This window comes from Lineus longissimus, chromosome 8, assembly GCF_910592395.1.
Source record: "Lineus longissimus chromosome 8, tnLinLong1.2, whole genome shotgun sequence".
Taxonomy (NCBI): Eukaryota; Metazoa; Nemertea; class Pilidiophora; order Heteronemertea; family Lineidae; genus Lineus; species Lineus longissimus.
This window is the reverse complement of record NC_088315.1, coordinates 5,699,741-5,715,810: the sequence shown is the minus strand read 5'-3', so window position 1 is coordinate 5,715,810 and position 16,070 is coordinate 5,699,741. Positions and strand designations below refer to the sequence as shown.

The 16,070-nt window shown below is 41.7% G+C and overlaps 3 protein-coding genes and 1 non-coding gene across 5 annotated transcripts; 1 reads left to right on the top strand and 3 right to left on the bottom strand.

Annotated features, from left to right (window-relative positions):
* Positions 1–97: 97 nt before the first annotated feature.
* Positions 98–8,037, bottom strand: LOC135492223 (uncharacterized). Of its 2 annotated transcripts, XR_010448045.1 has the most exons (10): positions 7,650–8,037; positions 7,256–7,350; positions 6,833–7,033; positions 5,856–6,097; positions 5,378–5,617; positions 4,563–4,712; positions 3,964–4,101; positions 3,370–3,609; positions 2,113–3,142; positions 599–722 (listed from the first exon to the last, which is right to left on the bottom strand). XR_010448045.1 is itself a non-coding variant. In XM_064778521.1 (9 exons), the coding sequence occupies exons 2-9, from the start codon at positions 7,327–7,329 to the stop codon at positions 415–417; spliced, it is 1,593 nt and encodes a 530-aa protein (XP_064634591.1). In that variant the 5' UTR covers positions 7,330–7,350; positions 7,650–8,037; the 3' UTR covers positions 98–414. The 2 variants fall into 2 exon arrangements, 1 of the variants encoding a protein (XP_064634591.1); XM_064778521.1 differs by lacking the exon at positions 2,113–3,142 and having other exon boundaries at positions 98–722.
* Trnah-gug (transfer RNA histidin (anticodon GUG)) lies at positions 6,578–6,649 on the bottom strand. The gene has a single exon. It is a non-coding gene; the product is annotated as a tRNA-His (tRNA).
* A 1,183-nt stretch (positions 8,038–9,220) lies between the features above and the next one.
* Positions 9,221–11,678, bottom strand: LOC135492531 (potassium voltage-gated channel protein Shaw-like). Its single transcript, XM_064779048.1, has 3 exons — positions 11,570–11,678; positions 10,709–11,193; positions 9,221–10,465 (listed from the first exon to the last, which is right to left on the bottom strand). Exons 1-3 carry the CDS (start codon positions 11,676–11,678, stop codon positions 9,221–9,223), a joined length of 1,839 nt encoding a protein of 612 aa, XP_064635118.1.
* Positions 11,679–13,021: 1,343 nt separating this feature from the next.
* On the top strand, positions 13,022–15,995 carry LOC135492595 (uncharacterized). Its single transcript, XM_064779144.1, has 5 exons — positions 13,022–13,140; positions 14,262–14,408; positions 14,842–14,918; positions 15,199–15,385; positions 15,542–15,995. The coding sequence occupies exons 1-5, from the start codon at positions 13,086–13,088 to the stop codon at positions 15,700–15,702; spliced, it is 627 nt and encodes a 208-aa protein (XP_064635214.1). The 5' UTR covers positions 13,022–13,085; the 3' UTR covers positions 15,703–15,995.
* The last annotated feature ends 75 nt before the right edge of the window (positions 15,996–16,070 follow it).

Below are 16,070 nucleotides of genomic sequence, written 5' to 3'. Positions count from 1 at the left end.
GAGAAAAATGTGACTACTATGATTCATGTGGCACATATCGTTCGTTTAAAGGCCACTGCAGTCGAGACGATTCAACAATTTCGGTTTGGACAAATCTTTAGTGTTTAGCAAAGACCTTATATTTGTTTTCATTGCTTTTACTTGAATTTTTTAGATGTAAAGCATGTTACAACATAACCAAGGTCTGAATGTATATGTTGAGTGAGAACCATTGTTAAGACAATAATTTGTACATTTTTCTTGCAAATATACACTTTAAGAAAAACACATTCGGTCATCAAGAACGTTACTTCGTTTTATACTGAGCACTTTGTCATATTCGTTGCTAGGATGTACTCGGAGTAAGGAAAATATTTTATATCATACATCAATGTTCACAGGCCAAAATGGCACCATTGGAGAGACCAAGATAGTTCATGATATAACACAGGCCTTTGATTTTGCAGCCCCGCCGCCCCCCGGCCGCCCGACGGCCGGCGCCTGGCCTCCACCTTGCAGCCTTGCCCCTAGGTCCTTCCACGCCCCTGTAGCTTTGGCTTGGTCACGCGTTCGCTTAGGAATTTTGATTCTGAGCTGATTTGTGAAAATGTTCCCGAAGATGTAAAACCTAAGCATGTGTTTGATTTGGAGCCCGACGTTGACGTCCATCTCTTCACGGCGGAGTTTTCTCTTGCTGTATTCAGAGAACAACACAACTGTTTCCACATTCAGGATCTGTGCTTCTGGAATTAAAATTGAAAATAATTTAGAATTGTTCATTGGCCAGCCTACTCTCCCAAGCCATGAGAAAAGCGCCAATAAATCCTTTCCTGCTGATCTTGACATTGGCGTAGTTTCGGAACTGCTTTAAGTTGGGATCAAACCTATTGGTTAGTTAATAGCTTTCAGGAATGACTGTTGGCGTTAAGAGTTGGAAGGTCAGAGACAGTTTTGCATGCCCACTGATACAACGTACATGTAAAATTTTCATAACAATGTGCACCGGAAGTTGGACATTGCACGAAATTCTCAACTGAATCGTGCAATATATTCTCATGTAGCTTGAACTTCAAGCGTATGTTTTGGGATCATATTTTTTGACAGTCTGTGCGACACCTTGACTGTAAATTCACATTGTCCATCACGCTTTTATTTTGGAGTTTGTATCTAGATCAGATATGGGATAGACATGTTTGTGAGTGCGGCCTATAGTTTTAAGTATTCAAGTCATTTGTCATTGAACATGTCAGGTATTGGCCCTTTCGTATGTGCACTGATTAAAAATCTCATTCCCAAAGTAGGTCATGTCGCGTATTAATTTTCTTTTCTTTTGGAAGACGATAATGATTCGCTTCAGTCATTTGTAGAGCAATTCAATAGTAAAAATACACACAAATGGCATTATAACAAACCATTGCGTTAGGGCTATATAGATCACATTACTAACATGGATTGAAATCGATACTTTTAAAGTATTTTGTCACACTTTCAGAAAATTTCTTCGTATAGACAATCAACCTTGTGATAGTCACAAAAATGCAGTATATTTGTTTAACAAATGAGATTAAATAACATTCATAGGACCCGATGGTGAACATTTTGTTAGCGGTTTCTCAGGAATTCAGCCAGTTGAGCCAAACCAACTCAAGATGAAGTTTTTAGTACTCATGTTTGTTCAAACCTTTCTTGCTTCGCAAGAGATTGTTTCAGGAAAGAGGATACTGCTCCTGTCTTACATGATGAAGAGCAGAGTGTTACAGGCCAACGCAATCGCGGAGGGGCTGATTGAAAACGGACACCAAGTCTTTATGGCATTAGACACCAAGTTCAACCCACTTGAAAATATGGCAGCAGGGATAAATATCGTTCACTATAGGTCCAGCGGCGCTGGTGAGAAGTTAATTCATGAAACGGATTCGTTTCAGAAATTATTATTCGATATTTCATTTGCCGGTATGACATTTTCCCGATTTGCAGAAATTGTCCAGTTCTTTCTCAAGGTATCAAGAGAAGCGTGTGATATGGTGCAAAATAAGACGATGTACGTCGAGTTGGACGCCTTGAAACCGGACCTCATCGTGATAGATGCAACGTGTAGATGCCTTTTCCAAATACCTCATAACCTTGGCGTACCTTACGTTAATTTTATGCCGATCTTGCTCGCCGATATGGCTGCTCCAGCCCTTCATACACTATTACTTTCCCCCGGACCAGCTGATATGGTCTACTACGAGTACTCTACACTCCGTCAGCGGACAGTCAAGACGCTGCTGGTGACCATTCTGGGCCCGCTGTTGGAATACGTTATTGCGTATCCATCGGACAAGCCCTACTCTTCTTATAGGGACCTCGCTGACAGAGCACTGCTTCACCTGGTAGACACTGCGAGGGTCTATGAAGTTCCTATCCCAGGCGCCCCAAACCTTATCAACGTTGGTGGCCTAGTTACCAAGCCTGCAAAACAGCTACAGGAAGGCGATTTGAAAGATTTTGTTGATAACAGTGACGGTTTTGTCCTGATATCATTTGGATCCGTCGCTGTCCAACTCCCGGAGCAGACAGTCGATACATTATTGGCCTCGGTTGGAAAACTTAAGCTTAAGGTTGTGTTACAGTTCGACGTCAAGAAGCTCAAACAGGGTCAACATCTCCCCTCAAACACCTATGCCTCAAAATGGCTTCCTCAAAATGATCTCTTGGGGCATGAAAAGGTCAAGGTCTTTGCAACGCACTGTGGAAACAGCGGCCAGCACGAGGCACTCTATCATGGCGTCCCGATGTTGGGCCTCCCAATTTTCGGTGACCAAGTTTACAACGCGCAAAGACTTATGAGTAAAGGATTCGGACTATACATAGAATTAAGGAAGCTGACTGCTGATGACTTTTACACAAACATTACTGAATTGATGCAAAGTCAACGCTACAAAGAAGCAATCATGAAGGCTTCCGAAATGTACCGAGATCAGCAGATGACGCCAAAGCAGACAGCTTCATATTGGATAAATCACGTGATGAAATATGGCGGCGATCACATGCAAAGCTACACCAATCGAATGGCATGGTATCAAATCTTGATGTTAGATGTCGTTGCTGTCGTTTTATGTTCAGTGTTTTTGCTGTGTGCCTTGTTTTATGCATGTTTTCGGTGTTGTTTTTGGTTATGCTGCAAAAGGGTTCAAAAAACTAAAATTACGAAAGAAAAGAAACTGTGAGCCACTGCTGAAGTCTTTCACATTTCATTATCTTTCTACCGAGTAGCGTTGTTACTTCCCGTTGCACTCAATGGCCAATTAGACACCCCGATTCATGCTTCTTCAGCGGAGGAAGCAGAATTAAAGCGTTCTCCAATGGCTAACCAACACGACATCATTCAAATTACAACACACACACCTAGTTTTTCAAGATCAATGAGCGCCCTCCTGATGACTTCTGTGAAGGTCTCCACCCTCTCTACCGTCTTCTGCACTAATATCTCAGCCTCGAACAGCGTCCATTTTACGACGGGATTGGGTGGCACTTCCACTAGTTCTGGTCTCAGTGGGGTAGTGTACCATACTCTCAGTACACGAACAAGCTTGGCATTGATCCACACCCGGCGTATTGCGGACTGGCTCTCAACGAAAGTAGGTTCTGAAGAGGAGGGGTGATTATCACATGTACAATTATTTCCCAAAAAAAGGAAGGTTAGTTTCGATGGATTGAACAATCAAAAGTGTCATATCCGCAATCCCGGTGGGCAAGCTGATTTTCGATGAACCAATCGGGAGGCTCTAAAGTTGCGTTATTTCCGGTCAAATTCTGCTTTCGGAAGTAGGTGAATTGCACCGTTAAAATAGAAATTTATATCTCTCCTCTGGGGCCAAGACACAAAATGAATAACATTGTAAAATGTTCAGATTTGAAAGGATTTTGTAGTTGCACTTTTTTACACTAATATTTCCGATTTACGTGTACGTATCGGATAAAGATATGGCTTGTCCTTACCAGCGCCGAAGTTACACCAGTCGGTCCTGAAGTTGGTGACATGTATTTTTGACTGTTTTTGAATCCATTCATTTGCCCTGCTGACCATGTGCGTAAAATCTTCGACACCATCGTTCATTGGAATGAAGTCGGCAAAACCTATACAAGGAAGTGCAGAGTGACGATGAAGACGGTGAATTATTGTATCATTTAGTGCCAACACTGTATTATCTTTTCATGTATATATTTCTGTACATTATCAAGTTTTTTCTATAGGAAAAATTAGTTTTAAGTGGCTATGAAGATGATTTTTATCATTTAAGACCAGTACTCCTGAGTCATTGCGTCCGCAAACGTATTAGAAACCCATATCATTTAGTTTGAAGAGCACAATATGTATCAATGTGTTACTAATACATTTTACATACGAACAACTGGCTATTCTTACGACTGTCATTTTCAATTCACCCCAACGCGTACGCTTATCCAATTCTTCCGAAGGCCTGATGATGATGTCGAAAAATTTAACAAGCTTTCGCGTTTGCTTTTCGAGGACTTTGCGAAAACTCCCTAATGCAACCTCGTGCAGCCTTAATACACGCACAAGTATTGACCTTTACCTATTTTCTCTCCAAGTGACTCGCCGAGCAAATAATAGACTCTGGCCATATGGAACTCTAGTTCGCCAAATCTCCAGAAGGTGGCATCAGGATATTCACATCCGTTGGCTGACATGGGAACCGTGTAGATCTCGGTGCTGATAATTTCCCCTGAAAGATGATAAATTATAACTGTTTTTTAATTTTATGATTGCAGTTGAAAATATTTCCTGGTCGAAGGCTTAAAAGTTCCAATTAATGGTCTAATGAGTGAAGGGAAGGACATCTGAAGATACATTTGACTTCTCGTCTTCGCATTCAGTCCGTTATCGACGTTCATACCGTAGCAACGCTTGTTATTTGTCATATGAGTAAAAAGAAGGGAAGGTGTACGGAAAAGGAGGGACGTTGGCTGCCTGCGTAGTAAACCGCCACTTTTTGTTCGAGCACCTCGGTCAGTAAGTGAGGCAGACAAGGTGGAACCACTAGAGAATGGCGATTGAACACCTTCTAGTGCTCTCGGTAGCTTTCGACTGGTAAACGTCGCGGAAGAAAAGTGCTGTCCTCACTTTGCTAGAAGATACTTTTAATGAATGGACTGGTACTTTAGCAGTGTAGAGCAGCATACTCCCTAGTAAACGGCCGTTGAACGATTCCTTTTCATGTCTCCGTCAATAAAATGTCAAACCATCTTTGTTGCTTGTCAGTGGATGGATACCACTACATTGTATGACAAGTGCAATGGGCAAAGTTCAAGATGGAAAACCACTCTAACGTGTGAAAAAATTATTGTTATTATCCCTATTGGTTAACTGGGAAAAGCTTAGAATATTTACCGGGCAAATGTCTCTCCTCCATGTTATTGTTAAATCGCCCAATAGTAGCTCCAAGGTGTTCGAACCTCCGCTTCGACCTTAGATCTTTGCTGCTACGATACCGGCACGGTATGATATTTACGTAGCCAATCTGCTGCGGTCGCAGTTCGTCCTCCTCTATTTCGCTGACGTCATCATCGTCATCTTTTTCAAAGTGTTTGACGTCTTTTGTGTCGGAGAACGCTACGGACTTTGTTTTCCCTGTAATAGAAGCCGACGAGTGTTTATACTATTCATCGAATTAACAGGCAATCCGCTAAGCTATGTTTAGAGTTAGTCCGTCCGATAAAAGCCTTTATAATAAATCTCTAGACTGTCTTCGCCGTGCGACTTAACGCTTCCTCGCAGAATGCACTCGCAAAATGCAATCTCAAGCTATCCGCCAAACTTTGCAGTTGGCGATGCCCTCATGTACCAGATAATACTGAAGATGGCTCACCTTTATCACCCTTCTTCTTCCCCTTACTGTCCTTGCTAGCTGTAGAACTAATCGACTTTCTCCGATCTGCGTCCTGTTTAAAAGTGGCCATGCTCTCGTTCCTTTCGAATATAGACTTTCGCTTCTTCATGGATGCTTTCCTCCTCTGCTCGGCTTCTTCCTCGCTGATTGTGCTCTCATCGTCATCATCATCATCGTCGTCGTCGCCCTCCTCGGCAAAGGTCTTCCCAAGATACCAAATTCTGAAAATCGTCGACAATAATCATGATCAGTACATTCATCCAGATTGCTTTACTTTGTTCAGCTTTTGACTTGTGCTTGCTGCAGTAGACCAACGGAAGCAACGCTCATTGCATGGTAAGCCCGAGTGGAGGCCAGTATTGCCTGTATACCGGTATGATTTACCTCAAATAGAATCATGAGATATTAAAAGTCTCTTCATCCTGCTTATAGAACGTGAGAAGCTACAGTGTTCAAAAGTCTGGCCTCGTTGCGGTTCATAACAACGGTCGGTATAAAAGGTATCAATTTGCTTTTTTAAAACAATAGAAGTATAAGGCTATGGTGTTGGACAGATTTGATGATGGTACAAGTAAGACGTACATATACATGGCCTTTCACTCCTCAAAATAAAGTAGTTTTTTGTCTTCTTCTTTCCTGTCATCATTTCCTTTTTAAAATTAGCTAACTTTACCCGAGCGCGACAAAAAGGAGAATTTTTTTGCCATGACCAGGAATCGAACCTGGGCTATTGCGGCCACAACGCAATGTACTAACCACTATACGATCACGGCTAATCCGGACATGAAGCGTTGGGAAAGCTTTATGAATTATGGCTTGAATTGAGGCTAAATGTCTGGGCATTGCACTGTATGGTGAAGGTGGGATGCCCATGCAATGTCAGCTGTCAGATGTTGAATTCGATTGAAAGCCTCATTCAAACCAATTTTCTGCTAAATAAGCAAACACTCTCTCACCTCAAAACATGTAATACTGGATGTCTGGCAGTTCGTGTTTTCCCAGCAATTGTCTCCATGAAGAATTCATCCCAAATCGTGATCTTGTTGTCGAAATCCTCCAAGTAATACTCGTTCGGTTTGATAGCCACAGTTTCACAGTTGATGACAACAACTTGGGGGTTCCTCTCCAGCCAATCGTTGGCGCGTTGCATAAGTCGTCTGCAATCGAAAAACCTTTACATGTAGTTATACTAAAATTACAATTCAGTTCGATTCTCAAGCAGAAGGAATGAAAATGTGCGTCTCAAAAACCCTATGCTCTACATCCGTGTACACTATAAATGTGGCCTTCATGATAATGAAAACGTAATAAAATGCTGTTGTCGCTATAAAATTAACATTGACGAAGTCTTATACTTCTATCAACATGGCATGGCTTACCTGAAACTTTCGTATTTGGAATGTGCTCCTCCGTAATACTGGACTAGTTTAGGCATGAAGTCGATGTATACCATCTTGTCTCTCGATTTCTCAATCTACAAAGAATTGAAGCAATGTCAGTCGGGTACGAACTGGTCAAATGAAGTTTGTTTTCAAATGGAGGTTTTCAAGATGGTGGTTGGATTTATACCTAACTTACAAAACGGTTTCAGCTGTAACAAGGACATTTCAGCTCTGCTTGTGTCACGAAAAATATATCAAGCTGTTATTCGGTAAACGTAAGTTGCTTATTTGCGAATAACCATTTACCTCGCAATGGTTCAAGTTGACCACCGACGATATTGATTACCATGTCTCTGTCCATTGACAGAGAGAAGAATGAAGTTACACTTACCTCTTCCTCGAACAGAAGATCGCAGAATGATGTCTACATTTACAATTAGCACCACAGCATTTCAAATTCGCCAGCTGTACACCAAACTCTCGGCGAAGTTTCCTGTATCCTTGAACCACTGATATTGAGAAGCAGTCTTTCCGTCCACAAAGTTCTTCACACACCAACGCTGATCCACCCAAAGTCCTGGTATGTAGCTTTTTTAAATTGGAAATACTCGGGTTTGAAGCTGTAGTTGAATCGATCTGGGCTTCGGATCATCTAGTTATCTTCCTTACTACATTGCTCTGAACTTCAAAAGAAAACCATTGCTCCTTGCGAACTATAAGAGTGCCATTGAGTGTTGACATGCTTAGCAATGATATCTCAGTCGAGGTATATTTACTAGTTGTTGTTGCACGCAGAGAAAGCGAATGGCAATATCATGCGGTGAATAAATCTTGTTAGAAAGGGATACAATTGATAGCATTGATATCAATGGTTATAACGGCGTTATTGGCCGTTGAATGTCATAAAGGCGAGTCATTCGAACCATTTATTATAAGTAGCATATACATTGACGTGAATCCATTGATTGGATTTTTCAATTTTACCTCTTTCCCGCGAGTTATCTTTTCTTCGCCTTTGCTGAATCGATTCTGTCAACACTTGACGAGCACTATGCGGGCGATCCATTATGTGTTCTCTCATCCTTATCAAAGCCACCTTTGCGGTCGTCCCGTCAAGTCATTCATTCCTGCCACTTTCGCCCCCCCCCCCCCCATCATGATCTAAACGATCGACCAACAACTATAAACCACCTGAATCTTCGGCTAACGAGTCTCTGCCACGGAAGTGATCTTGAGTTGCTGACAGCTCAAACGAACAAAGTAGACCTACTAAAATCACCGACGCAGCAACCCACCAGATAAGACGGCTGGTAACGTCCATATATAAAGATGAAATTCGGCGCTGTTAGTGTCATGTAACCTTTAAAAACGACAGAGAAGGCTGCAACACCACTAGCGTGCTCTCTGTAACAGTAAAGAAAAGAAAATTCAAGTTGCCGTCGGCAAAATATCATTTTTGTATTTATCAAGCAAAATAAGACTAGTACAATATACATACATGTACATGTAGTGAGTTGGATATTCCATTTTCTAACTTCTAGACATCACAGATAAAAGATAGTTAAGATGAGTATGATATATAGACTTAGGTCATGACAGATAAACTATTTCCACACACCATCAGTTTGGATCAGTTGTAAATCAATATTGATGAAGCGCCACTCCTTGTATGGTATGACACGATCACAAACAGAGCTTTGATATTGTAGCTATTCTTCATTCAAAGTATAGGCCTCCCAGTACGAATAGAAAATCGTCATTTTTCATACCTTTTCAAAGGAACTAATAATTTATATGATGGTTTGTAGAAGTCAGGTCAACAAACAATACAATATAATATCATTCGCGCGCGAACGACAGCCTTTTTCGAAATACACGTCCTGCTGGCAAGCATGTTTCCTTCAACTCGCTTTGAATTTCAATTCCAGCTGAAACCATATCGGTACTTGGCCGGTTAGTCCACTAGTACAACTTTTGTCTAATGCATTCTTCCTTACCCCAGTGACACTTTCTTTGCATTGGATGTACCTTGGTGTGGCCACGATGACCGGAATGTGCCTGTGCCGTGCTGGTGTCATGGCTTCCAACATGAAACTCGTCTGTAAAATTGCCATCCTCGTCAAATTTGTCACTGAATATTGCCCCGTAGATTAAGCAGACGATGCTGTAGTATTTGTTGAAGTTGTTGCCGATAATTGGAATTGCCATCCCTGTGATCAGGATTCCAACAATGGAGCACATGACGCCGATGATGTAGCCAGCTGTTCCGTTAGGGTGCATATCTCCGTAACCCACCGTGGTCATGGTGATGAGACTCCAGTAGTACGCCACAGGAATGCTTATGAATCCATTACCGAGGTGGAGTTCAGCGTAGTAAATCAGGGTAGAGAAAATCAACATGGCGACGATCAGGAAAAGAATAAGTGTCATTAACTCAAAGAAGGAGCTCTGCACGACCAGAATTAGGACGCGCAATCCCGCACAGCAACGCGAGAGTTTGAAGATGCGTATTGTCCTGAAGACAGTGGCTACACCTGTGCAGTAGGAGGCATATTTGCATAATTCCGTGACATTTCCATTAAAATCTTTGCATACATTCTCCACAATGACGGACAGTGTCGCCGATATGCTCATTAGGATATCCAAGATGTTGTAAAAACATGTGAAAAATCGGACTTTTTCAGAACAGAGTAGGAATCGCACTACAACTTCGAGAGTGAAGAATACCAAGAAGATGATCTGTCCTTTCATTATCCAGGGAACGGGTGATGTTGACCAATATAAATTCAGTCGAGAGGTAGCTTTTGTAGTTGAATTATTTGACTTAATGTCTGGTTGAGTTGTTGGTGGGGTCGCTAACAATCCACTTCCGTCCACGGATCTAACACTCTTCTTTCCGTTCATCCATTTTGACAAGGACTGCAACGAAGATGTAACATCCGCAACCTGTGCTTCCAGTGTGGCCGCTGTCGTGTACAGGCCGTCTCCGCTTCCATCGTAATCGTCGTAATCATCGTAATCATAGTTTTCATAATGTGCTTTTAATGCATTGTTCATAGCCTTGTCCAACATACCCTGCAAGTCTTGTGTATTGTGTGTCCTGGGAGAATTTGTTGGAGAAACCCTTGATCGACTTGCAGGCAGAGTGGCAATCTCAGTCAAGATGATGCTGGTAACAAGCGCAATGTAGAAGAAGATGCCCCAAGCCTGCAAAACAGAATATTCAGGAGTATACTATGTTACTACTTCTTTGTGTTTGGCAGCCAATAGTAGCTCGCTATCTTGGTCTGAAGCCCTGCAATCAAAAGTTATTAGGAAGTCTAATTTTAGTAGGCATTCAGGTAGCGTAGGATAAGACCGAAGTTTCTTGTAATACGTTCCAGTCCTATAACTCGTTTGAAGGGCTGAGTGTTTCAAATTATTTTATAGAGCTATCACGAAAGAACTTACCATTGCTGGTTTTGAGTAAATTGGATACTCCAGAAACAGCCAGGCCCGGTACCGGCACGCTTGAAACTTGCTGCTGAACGGCGGATGCTTCTTCATCTTATACTTGAACATAGGATCGGACATCATCTCATTCCTTAACGCAGACAGCGCCTTCTTCTCAGAGAATCTGTCTAGGACCTTGGCAATGCAGCAAGTGCTGAAGTTAGTAGGGTCGAGCCCCCAATAGACTAACTCTTCTCGGAATGCTTCAGGGCATACGTCGTCGGGAACGTGGATTTCATCTGGGTTTCGACAGGCGTTCAAGATGGCGGCGAACAGGTCAGGGTCACGATCGAGGTAGTAGGTTCCGTTGAGTTTGTCCGGGTAGTCGTCTGAAGCGCAGATGGCTCCAAGTCTGGACTTCGGGACAGTGTTGATGGTGCTTCGTCTCACCCGGAAAATTGTTCCGCTGACGTCGAAAATGACGATGTCTGAATTCATAATGACTAAAAGAGAAGAAATCGAGGATTTTCATTATGGGATTGTCACGTTTGTGAAGGTAGACAGTAATTTTAAACAAATGCGACGAAGTCTCATCTCCGGAAAAGTGCCAAATTAATATTGGATAAAACTGCTATGCCAGCAATGTCAACTATCAAAATTGATAATGATTAATATTGAGTACAACTAAAGTGTTTTTAACTGGTGGATGTCTTTCTTCTATATTCAGTATTCGACACCATTTCATTGCTTTGTCACCAGTTTAAAAACTTAACTTCTATGAAAAATTTATCATTAACCGAAGTAAATTTCGAAAATACACTGTACTCTGTTGGCGCCAATTGAAAATCGAAATGGCAAACAACATACATCTACATGTACCTTCAACTGGTTCTGGCGCGGGTATGACGTGAATGTCTTCCAGATTCAAGACGTCCAAGTCCACCAATTCCACCGCACTTGAATCTGAGTCTTGTATTCTCCTAGACATTTTCTTTCAGGAGGACGGTATCCTACTTTCTGGTTCCATTTGGAATGATAGTGATGTGAGAAATGCTGCGCGAAATCAGCATCAACCCCGGGCAAGTCAAAATCATAAATGCAACTCCTGGTGCGCTGTGCCGGACACACCCCTATACGGTTTCAAAGTGGGAATTAAACTGGTAAAATATAAATGTATTTGCGGTCATCAACAAAATATTGCGTATTGCCAATAGCAACTGTTTGCTAAAGGAAGCTGCCTCAACCACTACAAATACATGAATGATGCTCAGTTCAGTAGTCTTATGTAGATGTTAAGTGAATAATGGGTTGCTCAGTAAGTGTTGAACACGCATTATATCAGCATATTGAGTGTTAACGGTACTAATTTCCATGAGAAGATCAATTATGAAGCTTGTGAAACTTATAAAACGGCAAACATTTTATTCTGTATAAATACCATTTCGTTATTACAGAGATGAAGACATGCAATATTTGGAGCAAAACCACTAAGAATAATGTTTTTGACACTAAAAGGAGGATGGACTCTAAGACTGATTTTGAGAAAGATTACTTTAAATCAATGAATAATGCTTTCTATGGAAAGACTTGTGAGAATATAAGGAACAGGATGGAAATTGAATTGGTATCAGACGGTGAGAGAGCCAAGAGTATCATGGCCAATCATCAACTCTACGACACTAACAAGAAGAAGGTGCCAGGTTATTTTAAAGATGAGCTAGAAGACATGTAGTAACGTCATATTGTTAATTCTTACTTGCACTCGGTGTCCAGTCCTCTGTGATGGCTTGGTGGAAACAATTTCACTATGATGATTGTAATTAACGCCAAGAGCGGATGCTTTTTTTCAAAGTCAATACGACAAAATATTGTAAATATGCATCCTGCAGCTTACGACCGCACGATTTCCTGTTCCATGTGACTGTGGCACATTGTCGAATCTAGGTAAAAAATGCTACGGTAAAAAAACTACGGTAAAAAAGGCTACAGGTAAAGAAAACTACAGGTAACAAAGGGAACGAGCAAAAAAGCAACTGGTAAAAATGACTACAAAGACAAAAGGTAAAAAAGACAACGGACAGAGATGAGATACATGTTATTTGCAAGATTCCAATGTGAGATTAATACGGTATCTGACATTGCGTGTCAAATCACCAGATATGTAACAGCCTTATTGAGTGTAATTTTGACAATCTAGCATATCTATATATCAATTACCATACCATAGGTGGTCATAATTTTGCAATTGCTCTCGCCCTGACCCACATTATTTGCGCTGATACGAAATCGCAGACAATTTTCAAATTATTTTCTGTCCCAATTTCTCATGAAATCAAATATCAGACACATCAGAGGCTGGTCAAATCATTCCTGACCTGTTGAGGACTGGAGCGGGATGTCGTCTGCCGTTTTTCTCTTCCTGTTCTCCTTCGTGACTGGCTCTCTCGCAGGTGAGTGGAATTCAATTTTGTTTTCATTTGACAAGATGACAAGGGGAATAGACCATTATTAAAATGGGTACACTGTTCGTATTTAGTAGTGGCACAGGATAGGAAAATCGGATGCAGTTTACACACTTGTTATTATGCAATACGAAGTGCAAAAACTTGGTATTTATGGTTATGTGTATACCTGTCTTCACAACGGCAATGCTAAATTTATGGTTACAAAATGTAGTACAAATTAACGCAATCGGAAAGTTTTAATAACAAATTTCTAATTTTGACGAACGCGCGTAGGCCTTTAAATGGTGGCCTAATTTACAGGACCAAGATAGTGATATCCTTGTATGGGTTGGATATTTTTGCGTGAAAGTCTGGGAACACCGATACGAGTTCAAACGTCAAAATGGGGGAGTTTTCGCCCCGATATGCCGACGCGAAATCCGATCACACTGTTTGACATTGGACCATTGGCCAAGTTCGAACATAATGGGATACGTGTTGGCGGTCGCGTTTCGGGGGCTTTGCGAAAACTGTCCTATAAGCCGGAAAACCCCGCAACTTCTAGTCGTTCTCGGCCTTCATCCGATATCAATCACTTCATCATGAATCGGACAAACAGCAGTGGGGACATGACAGGGTAACTATCCCTGATTGGCAGTAAATGTCGACTCCCGATAACCAATTATTTGTACAGTTATCATAACATTTCTCTTTGGTACCAGTGCAAATGGTTCGTGCAGTAACGCAAATTTGTCAAGTTCCCTGCTTAGTGATTGCCGGAATTCGTCGCTTGCGGAGGGTATTTTGGTCTTTGTCGGATGATAAGTAGTGGTTAATAGGCATCGCTATTTAGTCATTACATTGTATTATCATGAATCATGTCTACATGAAACTATAGTCTAATGATATATAATTATAAAATTGACAAGAATATTTGTTAAAATGATATCGGAATGGACTAGGTTTGGAGAGTTTATCCAGTCTGTATATGTCGTCCCATTTTGAAATACCGTATAGTTGGTCTGTCCGATTTGATAATCTGTACCATGATGTAAGATGTGAGCACCAGCGGCCCCAGGATAGTCGTGCTTCAATCATTGTTGTAATGCTCAAATCTGTCATTTCAGCCTGTACGCGGGACAACCCGTACACTCGCATCAACGGCAAGAGATGCGCCGATCTGGTGTCTGGCGAGAGGTCTTATTGTTACGACTCCACGGTTGCTTCGACATGTTGCAGCTCGTGTAATCGGGCGAAATCACTAGCCAATCCTCGTGAGTTTGAGACAGAGTTTTCTAACTTCCATGCCCCAGATCACCCTCCCCTTCCGTGTATGATAAAAATGTGTTAGCATTGGAGGATGACCTCATGCCCTGGTCTTGTTTCGAAAACATGATGCCTGATTTCTAATGTCTGAATAGAGGAGGCTTTCCTGACCAGTGGTCCCGACCGCAGCGAGAAACGTACAATTGGTCCCAGCGGTTATTTGTAAATTATATCTACCAACAGATGAGTACGGTTGGAGTCTTTTGATTAAACTCATTATGCTTCAGCTTCACACTAACAGCGCCAGTGTTTATTGAATTATGGAATACTTACCCGCTTTTCCAGCGCGAAAAAAACGCCCTAGTGTAACATTTACGACTGGGTCTTATCCTTCTGAAGGTTCATAAACTTCGTGCTTCTTGCCCTTTTCTCCACTCCCAGGTTGTCCATACGGCGATAGAATTAAGGGTTGCGAGCAACTGGATCGCGATGGATGCAGCATCCCCTCCAACAATGATGTAAGTAAAGTCTTCGCTTCTTTCATGGTGTTAATAACATTTCGGCTAGTAAAATAAGCATCTGCTCATGTATGCATTGGTTGCCGACTCGGATGGGTCGAAATACCGGCATTTGATTGGTCCATAGATAATCACCCGACGCAAGGAACTTTTGTTTTATCAAGTAGATTCAGTAGAGCTTTGTTTAAACGGTTAGAGCTAAGAGAGAAGCAAGACTTTTTATTACTAAAGAGTAGGCTATGACGTGAAATTGCGCTACGTTGTCTGACCTGCTTTTCAGAACTGCTGCAGATGGTGTGCCAGTGTGCAGACATACTGCGAGGACAGGACAGACATCGTTTTCGACAACAACTACCGGTGTACGGAATATGTCCGAATGAAGGGACGGGCAAAATGCTACAGTACCCAGGTGAAGAACTACTGCTGCGCCACCTGTCAGACGTGGAAGATCCAGACCGCGCCTGTCGGTGAGTAGCAATAGCACCGCGCACCATGATGACGTCATGACTTTGTTAGCTCCTCTGCTCCTGCCTGTCCCCCTTTAACAGTACGCTCATGTGTACGGGAGTTGTTTGTACAAAGTCTCGCAGTCCTGTTGACCAATATACCTTGTCCATTTTCAGGGTGCGAGTTCGGCGACAAGAGCCAGTACAAGTTCACGGATTCGCGCACAGGGCGAATTTACCAATGTAGTGACTTGGTTTACGACTCCAGACTCAGAGCAGATAAATGCCAGGATTCCAGGATCAAGGCGGATTGCTGTTATACTTGCCAGTATCACTAGTATAGTTCCATCACTGATATCAAGAATTAATAATGACTAGTCTTTATTAATTCTTTCTAAACCAACTGACAACTAACGTGAGTTAATTGTAATCTATACTCTCTAGATACCAAAGTGATTTATCTAGGAATACAGTTGAACTTCACTGAAAACTAATGATGTGTTGATGAGTTCAATGAATCCTTCGATTCCTTTGGTTTTCTTGGCGAACTAACTGACTCGAGTTAAACTTATCTAGTAGTTCCTATGATTGTCGAAAAGCGTTTTAGTGCAATAAAGGTGTAACAATGTAATGTGATGTACTCTCTAATTTGTACTAATTAAGACAATGCATGCGTATGATTTGCAGATAACACTATTTGCAGTGT